The sequence below is a fragment of the Anastrepha ludens genome, chromosome 6, assembly GCF_028408465.1.
Source record: "Anastrepha ludens isolate Willacy chromosome 6, idAnaLude1.1, whole genome shotgun sequence".
NCBI lineage: Eukaryota > Metazoa > Arthropoda > Insecta > Diptera > Tephritidae > Anastrepha > Anastrepha ludens.
Genome location: NC_071502.1, coordinates 16827479 through 16849950, shown reverse-complemented (window position 1 = coordinate 16849950; position 22472 = coordinate 16827479). Strand labels below are relative to the sequence as shown.

The 22472-nt window shown below is 38.7% G+C and overlaps 3 protein-coding genes across 4 annotated transcripts; 2 read left to right on the top strand and 1 right to left on the bottom strand.

Annotated features, from left to right (window-relative positions):
• The first annotated feature begins 7003 nt into the window (after window positions 1-7003).
• Window positions 7004-20184, top strand: LOC128868850 (uncharacterized). 2 transcript variants are annotated; one of them, XM_054111393.1, is made up of 3 exons: window positions 7004-7201; window positions 12406-12488; window positions 19875-20184. In XM_054111393.1, exons 1-3 carry the CDS (start codon window positions 7172-7174, stop codon window positions 19990-19992), a joined length of 231 nt encoding a protein of 76 aa, XP_053967368.1. In that variant the 5' UTR covers window positions 7004-7171; the 3' UTR covers window positions 19993-20184. The 2 variants fall into 2 exon arrangements, 1 of the variants encoding a protein (XP_053967368.1); XR_008455166.1 differs by lacking the exons at window positions 7004-7201; window positions 12406-12488 and adding an exon at window positions 15059-18308 and having other exon boundaries at window positions 19875-19960.
• A 416-nt stretch (window positions 20185-20600) lies between these two features.
• LOC128868854 (U6 snRNA-associated Sm-like protein LSm6) lies at window positions 20601-21187 on the top strand. The gene is made up of 2 exons (XM_054111400.1): window positions 20601-20823; window positions 20915-21187. Exons 1-2 carry the CDS (start codon window positions 20733-20735, stop codon window positions 21061-21063), a joined length of 240 nt encoding a protein of 79 aa, XP_053967375.1. The 5' UTR covers window positions 20601-20732; the 3' UTR covers window positions 21064-21187.
• On the bottom strand, window positions 21121-22025 carry LOC128868853 (uncharacterized). The gene is made up of 2 exons (XM_054111398.1): window positions 21695-22025; window positions 21121-21623 (listed from the first exon to the last, which is right to left on the bottom strand). Exons 1-2 carry the CDS (start codon window positions 21734-21736, stop codon window positions 21210-21212), a joined length of 456 nt encoding a protein of 151 aa, XP_053967373.1. The 5' UTR covers window positions 21737-22025; the 3' UTR covers window positions 21121-21209.
• Between the last annotated feature and the right edge of the window lie 447 nt (window positions 22026-22472).

Below are 22472 nucleotides of genomic sequence, written 5' to 3'. Positions count from 1 at the left end.
AGGAAATTATAAGTGATGCCGCGCTTCTTCTTACCTCTTATATTTTGATTTGGACTACACAGTTAATTGCTTAAATTTTTGGATTTCTGTAAGATTTTAGTCACTAAAATCAACGTACTTCTGTTACGCATATTATTATCTACTGTATTTTATGCCTATTTTTTCAAGATCAACATTGCGAGTTAACAAAGAAAAAATCAAAAAATAAGCCGTACACGCATACTTTTCACACGTTTGCATGTAAGTATCAAAGGTTGAGGCCTGTTTATGTACAACGTGCGACCTCGCATTGCACCAATTTACACGAGTCTAGTGTTAGCCAGAAGTGATTTTATTGCAGAGCTCTTTTCAAACTAATAAAAAATAATTTTTTTTTTTTATTAATTCAGAGAAGTATGTACATCGTATGTATGCGTACATTTGCAACTAACGTTTAAAATATGAAGTAGCGATTTTGCGTTTTGCTTTGACAGCTAAAGTAAGTAAGTAAGACGCGTAAGACGCGCAAGTTAGCGTTGTCTCAACAATTTAATTTATGGTTAGATATTTAAAAAAATGCATCTCCTTTTGCTTGAACAAATTTAGGAAAAAAGCGGTGATATTTGCTTCGATCGAAGATTGAAAATTGAATACCGAATAATCAACCGAAACTGTGATGTCAATTGGGCGCCTAAAAGCAGCGATTTGACTCAATTAGACAATTGTTTGTGTGGGCGCCATTAAAGATGAATGTTGCGTCAATCAGTCAACGAATATTCAAGAGTTAAAACATACATAAATCGAAGTTGTCATTGGTGCTAAAATATGACCAAATGAAGCTAAGGTGTGGAACAACATCAAGACGCACACCACAAATAGGAGGAGGAGCTCGGCCAAACACCTAACAGAAGTGTACGCGCCAATTATTTATTTATTTTTTTTTAAGCTAAGGTCTATTTTATCCGTTTCTTGTTAAAATCTATTTTCTATGTAAAGACATTTTCGTTTAATGAATATCGATGGGGAAGAGCTTTTCATATTCAAGTGCTCAAGGAAATTTTTAATTTAAAGAAGTATTATTTTGGATCAGCCTCTACGCATTCCTGCATCTTTTCTAAATGGACTACCTGCTTCGTATACGTGAAGTTGTCGCATATTTTTATTTTTTATTTTAATTTGCATCAATTTTACATTATAGATTGAGTCAACATTTTAGTAACCAGGGAATATACACCAATGGAACTTGTGGATTCTGTACGTGGGGAAATTGAAACCGCCAAAGATGTGCTGTGATTGTGCCAAGTACTGAAGCATAAGCGCGACAAACACCTGGATAAACATACAAGGTTTGATTGAAAAGCAATGGGCCTTATTTTTTTAAGCAGTTTTATTAAACCTTTTGGCTTATACAACTAATATTCTTTAAAATAGGAACCTTTAGCGTCAATACACCGCTGGTAGCGGTCCTTCCACTGCAGGAAACATTTTTTAAACTCATCCGCCGGCATCGCGTTCAATTCGGTTGACACAGTTTTTTGGATCGCCTCTCAGGAGTCGAAACGCCTCCCCTTCAGCTTTCTTTTTAAGCGCGGGAACAAGAAGAAGTCCGGAGGGAACAGGTCTGGGCTGTAGGGAGGGTAGGGAAGCACCGGATCCCCCATCTTGGCCAATGCAGAGGTGCAGAGGAAGGCGGTGTGCGCCGGCGCATTGTCGTGATGAAGGGTCCAATTGTTGACGAGGTCGGGCCGAACCCGGGCGACGCGGTATTTCAGCCGAAGGAGCACTTCTTTGTAAAATGCACGACTAGCACGGTCAATGTTCAAAAATTCACAAACCCCTTTCACATCTTCTTCTGTTTGCGTCGTCGAAGGCCTTCCAGATCGCTGTTCGCCTTCGACGTCCTCCCGGCCTTCCTTGAACGACTTGTGCCACCGTTTTACCTGAGCACTGAACAGAGATTGGTCCCCGTAAGCCTCCTTGAGTAGCCCAATGGTTTCAGTACTTGTTTTGTTTAGCTTTACGCAAAATTTGATCGAGTAACGTTGCTCCAACGATCGCTGCATTTTCGCCACTGCAAAATCCTAACACACTTTTAAAACAGCTTTCACGCGCGAAGCGATGTTGACTGCACCGCTGTTGCCAGCGAACTGGGACCGGTTTCTAGTGGAAGGGAAAGGTCCAACGATCATTTTCCCCCACCAGCCGATTCGGTTGATCGCTTGGCAGACGCTCCGCGCGGGAAGGCTCATTACTTTTCAATCAAACCCTGTATTTACCCTCACGAATACTCAAATTTATAGAGGAAGTTGGGCTCAGAGAAACGAGAGAGAGTGCCATGAGCTGGGCACAATAGATATTTCAGTTCGCAGTGCAAAATCCCCTCATAATAATAATATCTAATGTTAGCGGTCTGTAAAGCCGAATGTATTGGCGTATCGCACGTCAATCGATCGTCGAGAGCTGGTAGATTTGTTCAAATTTCGAAGACATGAATCATATAAAAAATTATAAAAATGGTCATTAGATGTCGCTTTCAATACTTTTCAAGCAATACAAGCATAAAAAAATGTATATTTTCTATTTACAAGAAAATAAAAGATTTAGTAAAACTAATTTTATAATAAAAAAGATTTTTTTAAATGTAAAAGAAAATTTTTTTTAAATTTAAATAGTAGGAAGATTTTTTTTTAATTTTATAATAAAACAAAAAAAATTGTTTAATGCAAACAATTTTTTTTTAATTTAAATAGTAGGAAGATTTTTTTCTAATTTTATTATAAAACAATTTTTTTTTTTTTTTGCTAGAAAAAAATCCTTTAAGCCATGCATGCATGCACATACCAGTCGCAAGTCACATCAAAAATTACACCAGAAGCAAAAATCATCAGCGTCACACTTGCTTGTGTAGAGCGCTATTTGCAACAGCAAATTAGTAATCGTCTTTTTTTTTAAATTGTCCACAAAGGAGAGTTTCTTTGCTGTCACGCAAACTTTAAAATATCACAAAAGCAAACAAAAACACATTTCATTACATCTGGTCACTTTGTATTGTCGATTGCATAATTTACCTTTGCGGATTCATGTAATATATTTACTTATACTATGTATGCATACAAGTATAATATATACTTGATTTTCGTGCTGTCTCTGCCCCTCAAATATGTTGTTCGCATTTTATTTTGCGGCTTATTTTATGCTTGTGTCTCAAGCTTTATAGTTTCTTCTTGGCCTGAATGCTCTTTCGCCAAAAATGGGCTTTCGCGTGAACGCTTGATCTCCGATACACTAACACACTTGATACTCTCTCGCTCACTTGCAAACAAATGCCACCAACAAACAAATGCCATTATTTTTTAGTATTACATTCAACTATGTTTTGCTTCCATTGTCTTATGACCTCGACTTGATTTAACAGCATGCATACGCTTCTCCTGGATGCTTTACAATCTGTACTTACCTAATACTCATACACTTACGAATATATTCGTACTTTGGAAATAAGAGAGAGCATCATTTTCACTTTCATTTAGCTTTAGCTCATGCGCTTGAGCACAAACTGTTAGAGAATTGTTGCTGCAGTTTCACTTGAGAGTTACACTTGCTTATACTAATAAATGATCGCGGAATAACTGTGCATGTGTACGAGTGTAAAATAGCAGCGATCTAACATGCATATGTAAAAATTGCAAGCCCTGATTTTTTCGAAAATTTTGGATAAAAATGTGGAAATTTTGATAAATATTTGGTGAATATTTACAAACTTTATGCCCTGCGATTTGACATAATCGGACTTCTTTCTCTAGAGCTATGTGAAAAATGTAGTACAAGGTGGCACAAAATTATTCATTTTTCAATCAATTTTGTTTTTAATAACTTTTTAATAATGCAATAAAAAAATTATTTTGAGTGACGGAAATCTTTATTTTAACCTTAACGCGCTCCAATGTTTGTTTGTATGCTGTAGCAGTCTAGTTCGCAAGTGTCAAATATGATTGACGTACGACGCCATTTGCTAAAATTATAAATCTTTCAATAGGGTAATTAATTTTGCGCCACCTTGTATATGCCAGTAAGCCCGACTGGTATACTTAGAAAATTCATCATCCTACTATTTAGCTTCTGACTTTTATCGCCATGCAACCAACAATGGCTCTATGATCCTTCGGTCATCAAAGTAACATGGATGTGAGATATCATAAAATTGGAAATGAGCTACGCTTATATTGAATTCAATGTCAAAAGGTCTAGCTAGACATCTGAAGTCAATGAGTGACACTTACTCTGCACGACTAAAGCTGCAATTTAGGAACCAGCATTAACAGCCTGGAACTAAAGGGTGTTTTTTTAGAGGTTAGGTTTTCAAGATGAAATAAAACGTATATAATTTAATGTTATGGCCAAGAATTTAGCTTTATTATAAAGATAAGGGTTTGCCATTATGTTTTAAAAATGATTTCGGGCAAGTGGCCGCCGCTGGCTCGAATAAATTCCAGCCGAGAGGCCCAATTTTCGACCACTTTTTGCAGCAATTGGGGCCATATGTCAGCAATAACGCGCCGAATATTCTCTTCCAAGACGTCAATCGTCTCGGGCTTATCTGCGTAGACAAGCGACTTCACATAGCCCCACAAGAGATAGTCCAGCGGTGTTATATCGCACGATCTTGGAGGCCACGCCACAGGTCCACGGCGCGAGATAATGCGCTCACCAAAAGTTTCCTTCAATAAATCGATTGTTGCGTTGGCTGTATGGCATGTAGCGCCGTCTTGTTGGAACCAAAGGTCGTCCACATCAGCATCGTCCAATTCAGGCACGAAAAAGTCATTAATCATGGCTCTATAGCGCTCTCCATTGACTGTAACATTATGGCCGGCTTCATTTTTAAAGAAATATGGACCAATGATTCCCTCTGCCCCTAGAGCACACCAAACAGTGACTTTTTGAGGATGTAACGGCATCTCAGCAATGGCTTGTGGATTATGTTCATTCCAAATGGGACAATTTTGCTTATTGACATACCCATTCAACCAAAAGTGAGCTTCATCGCTGAACAAAATTTTCTTCGATGCGTCGCGCGAACCGAACCATTATTTTCGTAATAAATTTACACGATTTGCAAACGTTGTTCAGGTGTAAGTCTATTCATTATGAAATGGCAAACCAAACTGAGCATAAATCAAGTGACAGCTGTCAAAAAGACCATCTACGAAAAAAGTAGTGCCAACTTGAAAACCTAACCTCTAAAAAAAAACTCCCTTTATAACGTAGAATCTCTCCCGTCCTAACGTATGGCGCAGAAGCGTGGACGATGACAACATCCGATGAAGCGACGCTTGGAGTGTTTGAGAGAAAGATTCTGCGCAAGATTTTTGGACCTTTGCACGTTGGCAACGGCGAATATCACAGGCGATGGAACGATGAGCTGTATGAGCTTTACGACGACATAGACATAGCGCAGCGAATAACGATCCAGCGACTACGCTACCTGGGTCATGTCGTCCGAATGGAGACAAACGCCCCTGCCCTGAAAGTATTGGATGCGGTACCAGCTGGTGGTAGCAGAGGAAGTGGAAGGCCTCCTTTGCGTTGGAAAAATCAGGTAGAGAGGGACTTGGTGTGAACAACTGACGACGGTTAGCACGAGAAAGAAAAGACTGTGTCGCTTTGTTAAACTCGGTCAAAATCACGTAAGCAGTTATCGCGCCAATTAAGAAGAAGAAGAAGACGGCATACAACATTGTAAGCCGAACTGCTCCTCCAATTAGTGAATTGCACCTCGATTTTGTGTACAAACCAAGAGGTCTACCGGCTTATGCGGCCTCCTACCGATACGTGGATGATTTTTATGAAAACATTTTTCTAGGAATAAGTGCAGCTATAAGCTTGAGATTGCCTGCCTGGGTGAAATTAGTTTAGTTTTTAGATTCTGTTAGTGCTCTGTAATCTCTGATTTTGGTCCGCTGATGAATTTGAGCATTTTGAGGATTGATGATTTTGTTTCATATCACCAATGGATCCAAAGCCACACCACCTAGGTGAGTGAGTCTCCATCTTGCAAGATACCGATTGGTACCGATTATTTTTCTTTCATTTTTAACGCCTTCAATTTTCACGTCGCTAGACCAGAAAGGTGCCTTAAGGGGGTTACATAGGTTTCGTCGGGTAAAAAAGGCCTATTTTCAATGTTTTTTTCTTCTATGTAAAAAATTATTTATTTAATTCAAACCTTTTTCTGTCTTATATATACATAAGACTATAAACCCGTGCTTCAACGAAGGAAATTTGCTTGACATTTTTTTTTTTTTAAATAGTTGTAATTGAAAAAAATCCTTCGTCCCAGCACGAGTGAATTGTATCTCGAACATCTGTGTAAAATTTCATCAAGATCGGTTGAGTAGTTTTCGAGAACATTTGACAACCGACTTTGAAAACATGGTTCCGAGAAAAACGCGTTTAAAGTTTTGAGTGACAATAAAAGTGGCTTGGAGGGCACACCTTCCAAAGACTGTATCTCCGAATTTGTTATTCGGATCGACCTGAAAATTTAGGATAATATTCCTGAAATGTTGTAGAAATTAATAAGCAAAAAAAAATCGATTTTTTGAACCCACGAAACCCATGTAACCCCTTAAGCAACTCTTGTTGAGAATCCGCAAAATTTAAAATTTTGTAATGCTGCTCAACCGATTTGTGGATGAGAGGGTGAGCGGTTCGTGGTATTTTTCGACATCATCATGGTTCTCACGCACACTTATACATACCTTTATTGCACTACTTATGCACAAAAAAACAAAAAGATGGGAAGTAAAACTTTCAAGTGCACTGATCGCTTCAAATCACACACACACACACACCTACATGCATACAAGTAAGTAGCTTTCAAAGAGTTATTAAGTGAATCGCGCTCTCACCTTAACCTTCTCTTCATTTGCAACGCATTTTCTGTGCAACTCTTTCCCAACCATATGAGCATGCAACTTTCAACCAGTTAACTTCTTGGCTCATACTACTAACCAACATAACAACAGCGACAAATTTAGTCACAAACGTAGCGTGCAGGAAGACACTTCCAACCAAGGAGGCAAGTTGTAGCCGCGACAACAGCTAAAGTGTGGAAAGAACGGACTTATACCAAATAAGGCGGAAGTACCGCACGATTTGCAAAATTGTTAACTAAAGGAAATTTTCAAAAATGGCGAAATTGGCAGCTATTTTGTTGCATGTAAGTGTTAAATGTGGCAATTAGCCATAAAACCAACTCAAACGTCAGCATGTGAACTCACGCAAGCAATACAATATTTATATACGTGCTTATGTATGTATGTGTGCATGTGTGTAAGTAGTGTTTACAAGTGCATAGCTTTATTGGGTTAAGTGTGGATGGAGAAGCGTTATGTAGGTCAGCGAGTAGCAGCGCTATTGCACATCCTCAGCTACGCATGCGTGTGCGTGTGTGCGTTGCCGAATTGCCGGTGTGTGTGTGGCCTAATGTTTATTTCAATTAACAAATCTTCCAAAAATCTCGCGCCTTTTACTTTGAGCGAAGTGTGTGTTTTCCTTTTTGACATAATTTCTACTTGCATACAAACAGCCAAACATCCAAATTGAAATGCCAATGCCAACCGTTGCCAGCAACAACACGCAAGCACGACAATAATATTAACTACTAAGCAAACCATAGTTCGCCGGGAAACGTGCGGTGGCTCAGTTGCCAATTGTCGCTTTCGAAAACTTTTTTTGTTTGGGGCGTTGCTTTGCAATGTGTTTGGAATTCCAATTGTTGCTAGAAAAAAAGTCATCACGAATCTTTGTATGTATTTCTCCGATTTCATGAAGCAACTCATAGGGGCCCGAGAAACACAAACTTTAAGTGCCAAATCACACTATTTAAATGACAGAAAAGACAACTGAGCTTGCAGGTGGTTGACAGTTTTTTAGGCCAACTTAAAGTAGATATGAAATTGTTTGTAACTAAGTACAGTGGCGAACATAAATTTCCGGACATTTACAGAATTAATTTTTTTTTTGATATTTTTTGGAATTTAATGTATGCTCTTCATAGTTTCTTTTTGCGCGCCGTGATGTCTTGTAATTTAAAGAAGTAGGTTTATGAAATATTGTAATACCTTCTGCTCAAATATGAACGAGACGTTATCAATAAAACGGTCCGCGGATGACATATGGCAAAAATAAATTTTTGGTTTTTTGATAGGACTGTTATAAGCTTACATTGCAAATTTCAACGTGATATGTCACATAGTTTGTTTTCTGTGCTACTGTAAACAAGTCAAGCTCGAGTGTGTTCTTCGAATTCTCTTTTATGACTTCAATTGTCGCAAAATGTTTTCCACGTAGCGGCAACTTGAGCTTGGGAAACAGGAAAAAGTCACATGGAGCCATATCAGGCGAATACGGTGCTTGCGGAACGATATTAACATTATTTTTGTTCAAATAATCGCGAACAAGATGTGATGTGTGAGCTGGTGCATTATCGTGATGCAAGAACCATGGCTTGTTGTCCCAGAATTCCTTCCTTTTAAGACGAATGTTCTCGCGCAAACGCTTTAAAACGTCTAAATAATATTCAGCGTTAACCGATCGGCCTTGCGGAAGGAACTCCGAGTGCACCACACCTTCGTAATCGAAAAAAAACAGTCAGCATAACCTTAATTTTTGAGCGACTTTGGCGTGGTTTTTTGGGTTGATGTACGGCCCTCTTTGAACGATTTGTACCACTGGAAAACACGTGCACGCGATAGAGCAGAGTCCCCATAGGTTGTCTGCAACATTTTTAAGGCGTCTGAAGCCGAAATTTTGTTGGAATAACAAAATTTCAAACAAATTCTTTGTTCAACTTGAATTTCCATCGTTAAATTCGAAGAACACACTCGAGCTTGACTTGTTTACAGTAGCACAGAAAACAAATGATGTGACATATCACGCTGAAATTTGCCATGTAAGCTTATAACAGTCCTACCATCCAACAAAAAATTTAATTTTGCCATATGTCATCCGCGGACCGTTTTATTGATAACGTCTCGTTCATATTTGAGTAGAAGGTATCACTATCATATTGGCTTGTTCGGAAAGTAATTGCCGAGTTTACATATAGATGGAGTTGATAATTGTTTTGAACAGCTCGTGACTATTTATTTTAATTTTTTCTTTTGACAGTTATTAGCTGTCACTTTTAGCTTGCTTTAGAAAAAAAAGTGCGCGTAATTTTGTTTATATTTGTTTGTTTTTTGTTTTAATATGGAGTCCACAAAAGTGTATTTTCATCATATTTTACTTCATTATTTCCATAAAGAAGGTTGCTAATAAGTTGCGTGATTTGTATGGTGATGAAGCCTTAAAAGAAACATAGTGTCGAAATTGGTTTTTCAAATTCCGTTTGAAGATTTTTCACTTAAAGATGAACCACGTTCAGGTTGGCCAAGTGATGTCGCTGAAGAAGTTATCAAGGCTTTAATCGAATTGGATCGTCATGTAACTTTGCGTGAGATTGATGATGAAAAATGGATTGTTTACAATAACGTCAATCGAAAACGATCATCACCACCAAAAGAAGATTATACTGTCAGTTTGATGGGACTGGAAGGGTGTGGTATATTTTTAATTGCTTCAGAGGAACCAAACGATTAATTCGGATGTCTACTGCCAACAATTGGACAAATTGAATACAGCCATCAACGAGAAGCGACCAGAGTTGATCAATCGTAAAGGTGTTATATTTCATCAGAACAACGCTAGACCGCATACATCTTTGGTCACTCGCCAAAAACTGAGATAGCTTGGCTGAGAACCTTTGATGCATCCACTATATAGCCCTGGCCGTGCACTGTCAGAGTACCCTTTGTTTCGGTCTTTGCAGAACTCCTTAAATGGTAAAACTTTCGGCAATGGCGAGGCTATAAAATCACACTTGGTTCAGATTTTTGCAAATAAAGGCCAGAAGTTCTATGAGCGCGGAATAATGAATTTGCCGGAAAGATGGCAAAAGGTTATCGATGAAAATGGAAAATATTAATTGATTAAAGTTCATTCTAAGTTTTAATGAAAATGTATTTACTTTCTTTTAAAAAATCGGCAAATTCTTTCCGGACAACCCAATAGCTTGGGGAAATGATTAGCTGTTATAAACAACATTAACATAAAAAAAAGCGCGCTATCTCACTACTTGTCTGAATTTTTATATCCACCACTGTACATACATATGATACATTGGTGCACTTGAGTGTGTACGTGTAGCAATGGCCAAAGATGATGGAATACAAGTTATGGCCATTCAAAGCAAAATTATGAGATTAAATTTGGCTATTACGTCACGGGGGTTTTGTCATAAAAATTTCTCTTATTGTTGTTGTTGTAGCAGCATAAACGTTCCCCATACATGGGCGAAGTATGCTGCTGGAGTGACATTCTTTCGCCGCATATAAATCCGGGTCGTTCCGGTCACGTAGAGCCGACTGTCATGGAAACGAAAAATTTCTCTTCGAATCAGTCGTTGTTCAGACTATCCATGAGCAACGACTGCGTTGATTTTTTTGCTTCAGCAACACAATCTCAGTTTTAGCCAACTTCTGTAAGTCGCTCTCATAACCTCTGTTACGTCGTTTGACGTATTTGATGATAGATTTTTTCAAATTCACTGAAAGCCGAGTAACGGTTTGATGTTGGTCACACCTTCTCATTCTGTGCATCGTGGAAATGGTAACATTTTTATTTTAAGCCTTGAAATTAACCTCATGGCTACACTTTTTCCAGATTAGGTTAGAAAGGATCTGTTAAAACAGATATGTCAGTTAGAGACTGCGAATTTTCACTATTGCAATATATCTGTCTTACCGAATTTTTCGGCATCACTATTGTTGTTGTTGTTGTACCAGCTTACTAAAACCGGTCAGTGCAATGCCGGTCGTCTTCGTCTAGCTAACGTCTTCGTCTAACGGTAGGCCCAGGAAACTTGCTGTTTCGACAGGTTGACTCTAGAGGGAGAGTGGTGTTAGGCGAGTAGGTTTGATGGGGCATATGAAAAGTTTGTTAGTGTCGTGCCGGGTGCCTTCACGTGTTGGACATGTAGGATAAGTAGAAGTTTGCAGGTGTCTGCAGGTGTGAAACCTACGGGGCTCCTTTACTGGAAGCATCTGTGTTTCGTTATGTAGGTGTTGTAGGGAGAACATCATCAGGCATCCCGTGGCTTTGTTCACTGCGAATCACTAGTTCCAGGCGAGCAGACAGGGCAGCATAATTTAGAATCGGCCGGCTAATTGCTTTAAATGTCGCCAGATATATTTCTTTGTTTTTGCCCCAAGTACTCCCGGCTAGCGATTTAGAAAAAAACTTTTTCTTAATTTTGGTATTTCAGCGAGATTTGAACCTACGTTCTCGCTGAATTCCGCATGGTAGTCATGCACTAATCCATTCGGCTACTATCGAAATTAACTCTCAAAATTTTGGGGTTGTTTTTTGTCGCTATTGGTTTGTCATCGACTTTAACCTTAAGCTGTAATTTTACCTCCTTTGTCCGGGTGGTAAAAAGGCTTGCCCTGGATTTAGTGGGGGAAAGTTGTAAATTCCTCGCAGTGAAAAAGCGAGAAAGACTGATGAGGTAATCGTTTGCTTTGCCGCACAGGCCATCGATATCATCGCCCGATGGCATTATCGAACTATCGTAAGCACAGCAGACCAAAGAGACCCCTTGAAAAGCAAAGGACACGCCCATCACTTTCTTAAGATCAGCTGTCATATCGTAGTTTGATAACTCAATTCTCATTTTACTGCCTTATGGGCGATTGCAGCGATCTGCTTTGCTTGATCCCATTTTGAAAATGAAATGTTAAGACTTAAATGTTAAGTTGCTCACGCATGGGGTACAGATGTAGATGTGGGGTAACAGTGAGTTAAGTTTAAAGTTAAAAATTTCCCAAAATCGCTCTCTGTGTGTGCAGCTGCAGAGTACAGCTACTCATATTTACGAATATGTATGAAAGTGCCGTAACCGAATGGGTTGGTGCGTGAATACCATTCGGAATTCAGAGAAAAGGTAGGTTGCCTAAGCTCCATTAACTACCGCACACCGCATTTCGAATCGTCTTCACTTTCTTACACTTTATAGCACTCTGTATAGTGATATTCGATGTTTAAGCTTAATAAATTTCAGCTTTTAATATTTATATCAAATGCCAACATGCATACATCCATGCGTCTGTTATACCATGCATGCACATTCACACACATACATACTTATATTAAATAATTGTGTAGCTTTTGCAATTGCTGCAGTTAAAATCGTTAAATAAGCGAATCTTATCTATAAAAACTTTACAAATTAGTTATAAGCAGCCATAAAAATATTTTTATGGACAATTAAATTTTGTAATCACTTGTTATTTAATTTTTGTATATTTTATTTCTATTTCTCAGTTGTTGCTGTTCATTGCGTGTGCGTGGAAATTCGGATACGCTACAGTACAGCCACGGGCACCCAATTTCCAATATTTCGAGAGGTAGGTTGAATTATAAAATTTGGGGAAATCCCCATTTGTTCTCCCGCCCCTTTTAAAAAAAGGGGTATAAGGGGGGGTAGAGGGGGTATTCTACTATCCAAAAGTGAAAACCTCACTGGCCGGAGGCTTATAGTTTTTAAGTTATTTGAGTTTAAAAATTGTAAAATTGACCAAGAATCCTCCTATTTTGGTTACTACAACCAGCCGAAGTGCTGCCAGACATCGTATAAATAAACAATTTTAGAAGATAATAAATGACTAGAAATACAAAATTTTACAAATTATTTCTATATGATATACGTCTATTCATATATATATATATATATATGATATATATATTTTTAATTCCACATTTTCACTATATTATGAATATATGATATATATATATACATATATATATTTAAAAAAAAAGAAAAAAAAGCGCCGCAGGCGAAAATCGCGCGATTTTTAATTCCAAATTTTCACTATATTATACATATATATATTTAAAAAAAAAGAAAAAAAAGCGCCGCAGGCGAAAATTTGGAATAAAAAATCGCGCGATTTTTAATTCCAAATTTTCCCTATATTATGAATATATGATATATATATATACATATATATATTTAAAAAAAAGAAAAAAAAGCGCCGCAGGCGAAAATTTGGAATAAAAAATCGCGCGATTTTTAATTCCAAATTTTCCCTATATTATGAATATATTTAAAAAAAAAGAAAAAAAAGCGCCGCAGGCGAAAATTTGGAATAAAAAATCGCGCGATTTTTAATTCAAAATTTTCCCTATATTATACATATATATATTTAAAAAAAAAAGAAAAAAAAGCGCCGCAGGCGAAAATTTGGAATAAAAAATCGCGCGATTTTTAATTCCAAATTTTCCCTATATTATGAATATATTATATATGTGGCGAACCCACAAATTATTAATTTTGTTATGGCAACGCCGTACTACTGGCATGAGCTATGGCAACGCCGTGCTACTGGCTGAAACCGCCATTTTGACTTACTTCTTTTTCAATGTACTTTTTCTAATTGGATCGAGCGCGTGTTAATAAAACGTAAATTTAATATTCTTAAAATAAAACACAGCAAAATCTAAATTGGTGACCCCGAACGTTTTAAAAAAGCTATCGTACACATTTTTGTACATTATATTGAATTTTCGCCGTTTACTTGGAATTGCTGCCGCTCGTTTGCAAGTGCGCACATCGAAAATCCACATAACCACACTTTTCGTGGGACTTCGTGGAATATTTGCACACCATGTCTCTGAACGACAGCATGGCAATTAGCAATAGCGGCGCGGATGCTGCGCACAACGAAAATTATACCACAGCACCAAGAAACCCTCATGGTAATAGCGGTCCGGATGCTGTGCATACCGAGAATTACAGCACAGTACCACGAATTCCACTGCCGCAAATGAGTGAAGAGAACATTGAGGCCTACTTTTACGCCTTAGAATTCTGGTTTCAAGCTTCGCTCATATATTCAGACTCCAGAAAATTCCATATCGTTTTAGCAAACCTTTCGCCGCCTAAACTACTTGAGCTTAGGTCGATCATCGAGACAGCGCCGGCAACCGGAAAATATCGGTACATTAAGCAGAAGGTAACGGATCATTTCACTGATAGTCAGCAACGGCGCCTGCAGAAGGTGCTCAAAGACATGCCGCTTGGCGACCGTAAACCAAGCGAACTTTTCAGCGAGATGAAGCGCGTTGCTGGCACCACGCTCAACGACAGCCTATTGCACGACTTGTGGGTAACGCGTCTTCCACCGTATGTGCAAGCAGCTGTGATAGTAGCAAAAGTGCCCCTCGACGAAAAGGCTAAAATTGCTGATTCCATCGTGGAATCCATTGATTGGCAAAACGGTCATGTGGATGTTGTGTCTACACACAACGAAATTTCTAACCTCAAAAGCGAGATCGCAGAATTAACTCGAAACATGCAAAAGTATTTAACCTTGAAGGACCGTCCTCTTCGATCAAGGTCACCTTCTCGAGCAAGGAGCGTACGGCGCGACAACCAACATGCCACTTCGGGACTTTATTGTTGGTATCATCGGACATTTACCGACAAAGCAACGAAGTGTCGCAAGCCATGTGCGTTTTCCCAAAAACAATCATCTCAATAATGCTGCTCAGCTGCAGCGATTTCAGGTACCAGCAAACAACCTGAGATCGTTAAAAATTACCGGCTTCGTATCTTTGACTCTTCGTCGAAAATTAATTTTCTTATTGATACGGGCGCTGATGTGTCAGTAATACCGTCACATACGAGGGCAGCTAGAGCTAATTCAACCGGGTTAAAATTGTTTGCCGCGAATGGTTCACCTATTAGAGTGTATGGTGAAGTCATTTTAAAATTAAATTTAAATTTACGCCGCGAATTCGTTTGGAATTTTTTGATTGCCGACGTTTCTCATGCTATCATCGGCGCTGATTTTTTAAGTAATTTTGGAATTTTGGTCGACCTCAAGCGGAAATGCTTACGAGATAGTAAAACCGAATTAAAATCTGTTTGCGCAATTCATACGACACCTTCGGTGAGTGTAAAGACTGTCAACGCGGAATCAAATTTCGCTGACATTCTGCAAGAATTTGTTGATATCACCCGTCCACTACCAATGGGTACAACGACGAATTCCAATGTAGTTCATCGAATTATAACGCAAGGTCAGCCTGTCTTTTCGCGCCCACGACGACTTTCGCCCGAAAAATTAGCAGCTGCCCGCGCTGAATTCGACTCACTTTTGAAATTAGGAATCTGCCGGCCATCAAGCAGCAGTTGGGCGAGTCCGCTACATATGGTGCGCAAAGCTGACGGATCGTGGAGACCCTGCGGGGATTATCGCTCGCTCAATGCGCAAACCGTGCCGGATCGTTACCCACTCCCGTTTCTGCAGGATTTCGCAAATGTCTTGGCAGGTAACACAATTTTTTCGAAAATTGATTTGCAGAAGGCGTTCCATCAAGTCCCTGTACATCCCGACGACGTCTGTAAAACGGCCATCACTACGCCCTTCGGGCTATACGAATTCACAAAGATGACTTTCGGTCTACGAAATGCAGCCCAGACGTTTCAACGCATAATAAACGAAGTTTTTCGTGGTCTTGATTTTGTTTTTACGTACCTCGACGACGTATGTGTTGCATCGAAATCATTCGAAGAGCATCGAAAACCTCTTCAGCAGGTATTTAAACGATTGCGAGATCATAATTTAACTATCAACGCAGCGAAATCCGAGCTTGGGGTTACGAAACTTGAGTTTTTGGGACACTCTATTACCAAGGATGGCATTCGACCCCTAGAAAGTCGCGTAGAAGCCCTTCGTAACTTTAAACGACCCACCGTCGCAAAGGAGTTGAAGCGGTTTCTAGCAATGCTAAACTTCTATCGAAGGTTCCTGCCGCATGCAATGGAAACTCAAAGGTTTCTCTTCGACATGATAGGCGCAAACAAGCGCAACGATTCTACTCCTCTATCCTGGTCCGACGAAACTTCAAGTTATTTTGAAGCCTGCAAGGAACAGCTGGCGAAGTGTGCAATGCTGGCACACCCCGTATCCAATGCGGAATTATCTTTATGGGTCGACGCCTCAAATTTCGCCGCGGGTGCCGTGCTGAATCAAGTGGTGGATGGTGATATTCAGCCGCTGGGTTTTTTCTCGAGGAGATTCACGAAGGCTGAGACGCGATACAGCACATACGACCGTGAGCTGACAGCTTTGTACATGTCACTACGCCATTTTCGCTACATGGTAGAAGGCAGAATGTGCCACATCTACACCGACCACAAGCCGTTGGTGTACGCATTTCATCAGCGTCTGGATAAGGCATCGGACCGGCAAGTAAGACAGCTCGACTTCATTTCACAAATAACGACAGATATTCGTCACGTTGAGGGTGAAAATAACGCCGCCGCTGATTTGATGTCGCGAATCAATTCGATCGACTACTCACCAATTGACTATAACCGTCTAGCTGAAGACCAGATTACGGATGATGAGCTTCTGTCCCTGCTGTCAGGTAATAAGACTCATTCTCTTAAACTAACGAAATTTGCTGTCCCTTCTAGTTTGCGGAAAGTATACTGCGATTCGTCCACCAACAAAATACGTCCATTCATCACAAGCAAGTTCAGATCAAACGTTTTACATGCTATACACGATTTGGCACATCCAGGCATAAGAGCTACTGCACGTCTTATGTCTGAACGTTTCGTGTGGCCTTCCATCCAGCGCGACAGCAGACAATTTGCCAGAAATTGCATTCAGTGTCAACGATCGAAGGTTATTCGTCACAACAGAGCAGCACTACAACGCATTACAACACCAACACAACGTTTTTCACATTTGCACATCGATATTGTTGGACCCTTTCCTCTATCCAATGGCAATCGTTATTGCCTTACGATAATCGACAGATTCACGAGGTGGCCAGAAGCCATTCCCATGCCTGACATCTCAGCATCGACGGTGACAAAAGCCTTGCTAAACGTATGGATCTCGCGCTTTGGTATTCCTGTGAATATAACATCTGACTTGGGTAGACAGTTTGAAAGCGCTCTTTTTCAAGAACTTCTAAAACGCCTGGGAGTTAACCACCTGCGAACAACGCCGTACCATCCTCAAGCAAACGGTATGGTTGAGAGATGGCACCGTACTCTGAAATCAGCGATTTTATGCCATAATCATGAGAGATGGACGGCGTACCTGCCCTTAATCTTACTAGGACTACGATCAGTTTTCAAGGATGACATAGAGGCTACCCCTGCCGAGCTTGTTTACGGAACGACACTTCGGCTACCTTCGGAATTTTGGGTAGACAGCAAACCTTCGAATAACGAACACGAGATGCTGTCTGAGCTTCGCCTAGTCATGCAGAATTTGAAACCTGTTGACTCCGCATGGCACTCCACACCCAAAGTCTTCATCCATCCATCACTGAAGTCCTGCGAGCAAGTCTTTATCAGAGATGATTCAATTCGACCATCACTTTCATCGCCGTACAAGGGCCCCTATAAAGTCCTACGTCGAACGCCGAAATATTATACAATTCAAATAGGAAGCAAACACGTCAAAACTACCATCGATCGTCTTAAGCCTGCTTTTGTTGCTGCGATGCTTCTAAGGGGGGAGTAATGTGGCGAACCCACAAATTATTAATTTTGTTATGGCAACGCCGTACTACTGGCATGAGCTATGGCAACGCCGTGCTACTGGCTGAAACCGCCATTTTGACTTACTTCTTTTTCAATGTACTTTTTCTTATTGGATCGAGCGCGTGTTAATAAAACGTAAATTTAATATTCTTAAAATAAAACACAGCAAAATCTAAATATATATTCTTTTTTATATATTAAATATCTATATATAAAAAAGAATAATTAAAACATTTTGCGTAAAACTTTTTTCTGCGTAGGCGGCCTACGGCCGCACTTCAAAAAAATAACCCTTAATAGTGCAACACCGTCTCCGCTGCACATAGGAGTTTTACGTGAAGCGGAACTGTATTTCGAAAATCATATCGATATTGTATTTATATATATTTATGAACTCAATATATACACCTTAGAGGTTGTAAACCCCCATTCCTTCATTATTCTAACAGAAAAGAGTGTGTGGAAATTATGTTCCTATGTTGCTTCGTTTTCAATGGCATTCTATTATTTTTTTTATTTTTTGCTTCTGGCAGCACTCCATTCAGCCATGCTTTTCAGTTATTGTAAATTTAGCTGGCATATTTGGAGTTAGCAACTTAAAAATGCAATATAAATGGTTAATTTGTGGTATAAATAAATAAAAAGAGTTAAAAACGTATGTGTATGTTAATATAGTTTCAATATTTATTAAAATAAATATGATAAATGCACTTATTCTATCAAAATTTGGTGAAGATAAAAGACAAACTTTATCAACAAATAACTTAAAAACTATTATTAACAGAATAGTGTTGGTGCTAGTTTTAGCAAAATAAGCACGAAGTGAACATCTCCTGTGAATTTCATTGAAAAATTCGTAATATTTCTCTCAAAAGAAGTGATGGGAGAACACATGGGGTCGGAGCCTAAAATTTTTATACCGGAGCACTCTACTGCTTCGAATTATATAACAGTTATTTGCAATAACAAACGAAACCGTTATAGACATCAAAAAGTACCCTTCTCATTTAATTGAGATGCGCTGAATATCTCAACCTCATCGTGAGTTTCACACGGAAAAAAATTCGTCCGATTTTTTTTTCAATGGTCGGTTTTGTTACCATTTTTCAGTAATTCATAGCTGCAGCCATCAGAGCTATTTACAGGGTTACCAAGAAATCTCAAATATAAAGGAAAACAAATTGCTGCTATACTTGAATCTCACGAAATGGATCTGGATCAAAAAAAGAGATACCACACGAGAACAGTGGTAGTAAAACGGCGCATATAGCTGATTAGGATTATTTCAATAGAAACACTTCAACAACAACAACAATAACCAAGGACCAGTGTTTTCAAAAATGCACAAATTTAAATCTAAAGGGTTTAAATCAGATGATCTTGCATGTCGTAGTACAAATTATGTTTCGGATGGTGGCAAGAAGGCTTGAAGATCGCTTAGAACTCCTGAGTGGTACGTCTATTGCTCTCGATGGTTCGGGAAAATCTCTATACAAAGTTGGCAAAGGAAATTTTTTTCCTCGAATTCAAGCCAAATAACATCACAAAACTTCAGCCAACTAAGATAAAAATATCCAATTAAAAAATTAGCTTAAGAAACCCGTTAGATTGCGGATCCATATGAATTTTTTGCATACTTTGTTCCATACTATTTTTTTTTTTTTTTTTGTTTTCCTTGTTCACTCCGGTCGGGAGCATCGGTCATCGACAAGATTCTTCCATCGTACACGGTTCTGGGCTGTTGTTTCTGCGTCATCCCATGTGATATCGGCATCTGCTAGCTCGCGCAACATCGACCTTCTCCAAGTAATCTTTGGCCGACCGCCACCTTTGCTCGCTTGTGGGGGTTCCAGTCCAGTAGCATTCTCGTGATTCTATCTGTTGATTTTCTAAGCGTGTGACCTATCCATCGCCACTTTCTGCGTTTGATTTGCCACAGATGGGTTCTTCATTCGTTGATCTCCACAGCGCGTCGTTGCTGATGGTGTTCGGCCAGAATATTCTACATATGATGAGGAGACATTTGTTGACGAAAGATTGTAGCCCTATAGGATCTGGTTAGAAACCAGCCATGTTTCGTTTCCGCATAGCAATACTGACTTCGCACGCGAGCTAAATATTCGCAGTTTAATATTTTACATTAAATATTTTACATTATTATTTTTACAACCTACATTTTTTCCACTTTAAAAATTAACTCAATATGTCTTGAATTTTTCAGACCCAAGTACCGTTACCCTTACTATGATGAGAATGGTCGCGGAAAGCTGCTCTATGGCTACGGTGGCCCGGATTTGTATCAATACAAAACATATACCCCACTGGAGGGTATACATTAGAAAATTCTCCTTATGGCAGTAAACCCCATACAGGCGTATACGTACAGACATACCTAAAAATGTTAGTACTTAAAAATATTCTAATTTATTTTAAATGTCTTATTAAGTTAATTCCATTTTCATTTAATCGAAATTTTTATCATACCTACTAAAGTAAATACATAAATGTTAATAAAGGAATAGTAAAAGGATCCAAATTTTTCACCTCCTCTAATGTTTTCTTCCTTGACATAATGTGTCAAAGTTTCAGGCCAATCAGAGCAGAATTGAAGGAGTTACAGACATTTTTCCGAGGAGATTTCACAGTTTTGTTGTTTCCCAACCGGATGAGCTAGACGAAGACGACCAGTGATTACACTACACTGACAATGCAAAGTTACTGCTGCAACAACAACGACGGTGGCCTCCCTACAGTTACACTATAATTATCCTTATCTCTTCAAATCCTCACAATTCAAATAAATCATAAATTCGTACCATTGAAAATTTAAAAAATCTAATTAAAAATATAAATTTACTGCATCATCGTGAGCACTCCCAAAGCAAAAGGCTTCTGGCAACGCTACCAAACTAAATTCACCACTGTTGTAACTTGGCCACACTTAATGTTACTACCCACCACCTTTCATGTCGAAAAACGATAGAAAGATTAGTGGCAGCCGGTGAATTTGATAATTATTGTAAACGCAACTTGTAAACAAGAAAGCAAATTTTGCAATATTAAAAATACATAATTAAAAATGTCACGCAAAGAGGCACTATCACAGTTCATAAATCAAATACATGGACGGCCAGTGGTGGTTAAACTAAATAGTGGCGTAGATTATCGTGGTAAGTAGCGGTTATGTGCCTTCCCATTGCTCTACTAGCATTATTTGCGACCAAAAACCAATATGATTTCCAATTTAATTACATTTTTTAGGTGTTCTGGCGTGTCTGGATGGTTACATGAATATCGCACTCGATCAAACCGAAGAGTATGTCAATGGTCAGCTGAAAAACAAATACGGTGATGCATTCATACGTGGTAACAATGTGCTTTATATATCCACACAGAAACGGCGTATATGAGGCTAAATTAAAAAACAACAACATTTTTGCAAAATGGCCAGTAAAATTAGTTTTGCACTTTGATAATACTTAGTTTAACATAAATAATTTAATTAATATTAAATAACAACATTTGCTTTTAGTATTTATGGCGCTTTAAATTCCATTTATCGCGTTGGATAGTATATGGTGCCGAAGTCCTTTGGGATTGCACCTTGTTGCCTCAACTGTTGCAGTGAGTATCCTTTGCCCAGCATATCTACTAAGTTTGCGCCGCGTTTTCCATAGCGACGTTCGAAATATGGGCGCCATGCACTTCCAAAATGCGGATTAAAGGGTATTTCGCTCTTTTGTGTAAATGGTGAGGTACCAAAAAATAAATGTTCTACATAGTCGAGTACTGCCTTCTTCTTTTGGAAGTGTTCAAAGAAGAGGTTCGCCTGTGGTGCAAGTTTTGGGTTCTGCGATGGTAAATTGCGGAAATACTCATAATTGGCTAAATCCAAGTTCTGTAGATCGATGACATCAATAATGTCATGAAGTAAGGCCTGTGCGCTTTGTTGTTGCAGGAGTAAGAAGCACTAAATTAAAAAAGATTATTGAAATAACTTCATTCCTATGTAAACTTTATTAATTATTAGTTTGCTTATACCGTTGCAAGTATGACAAAACCAATGTGTACTATTTTTTGCATATTGCTTGTGTGTTAAACTGCTTCTTGTTGAGTATCGAATTAAACTGACTTTAATAAAAAGCAATCAATTGCGCGTAACCCTTACATTTCAGGCCGCGGTGTGTCTTGTTTCAAAATATTGATTGCAAAATTTGTTACGCGGTCACTACATTGCGCGTGCAAGCACACTTGTCCACATTATTTGCAGTATACATACATACATACATATATTGGCCGGTCATACTATTGTAATTAATTAGTATTCTATGCACAATATGAATGACGTTCAATGGTGTGGTAAGCAAAAACAGTAAAACTTAGTTATGATTACTGTTTATGTTATTACATGGTATGCCAATTTTTTGTTGATTGTTGTAACAGCAAGTTGAATTTGGAGATAACAGAGTATGAAAACGAGTACGGCTCCGCTGAGAACTCATTTAGAAGCAACCCTACATCATAGCATAAAGTGATCCGATCTTACTGATTTTTTAGAAATAACTGAGTATACAGTTCTGCGCAAAATTTTAGCTGAATAGCTTTAAAAATGAGAGTGATCCACATCAAAATGTAAAATAAAGACAATGCCCCCCGTCATACAATTTAAGTGACCTCAATTGAGTAAGTTCACCTTTTAAAACCTTTGCCCAAATTTTGAATTTGCATTAGCGTTGTTTGTCATCCTATGCACATATTTTTGTGTATGTGTATGCATATTTCATTTTCGTTTAATTTGGTTTTGTATTGTATAATAATA

Coding starts and splice junctions, on each gene's coding strand:
- LOC128868850 (XM_054111393.1), top strand. CDS start 7,172: ATGGCGAAATTGGCAGCTATTTTGTTGCAT. Junction 7,202..12,405: donor TGGCAGCTATTTTGTTGCAT/GTAAGTGTTAAA, acceptor TCTATTTCTCAG/TTGTTGCTGTTCATTGCGTG. Junction 12,489..19,874: donor AATTTCCAATATTTCGAGAG/GTAGGTTGAATT, acceptor TGAATTTTTCAG/ACCCAAGTACCGTTACCCTT.
- LOC128868853 (XM_054111398.1), bottom strand. CDS start 21,736: ATGCAAAAAATAGTACACATTGGTTTTGTCATACTTGCAACG. Junction 21,624..21,694: donor GTTTTGTCATACTTGCAACG/GTATAAGCAAAC, acceptor TTTTTAATTTAG/TGCTTCTTACTCCTGCAACA.
- LOC128868854 (XM_054111400.1), top strand. CDS start 20,733: ATGTCACGCAAAGAGGCACTATCACAGTTCATAAATCAAATACATGGA. Junction 20,824..20,914: donor TAGTGGCGTAGATTATCGTG/GTAAGTAGCGGT, acceptor TACATTTTTTAG/GTGTTCTGGCGTGTCTGGAT.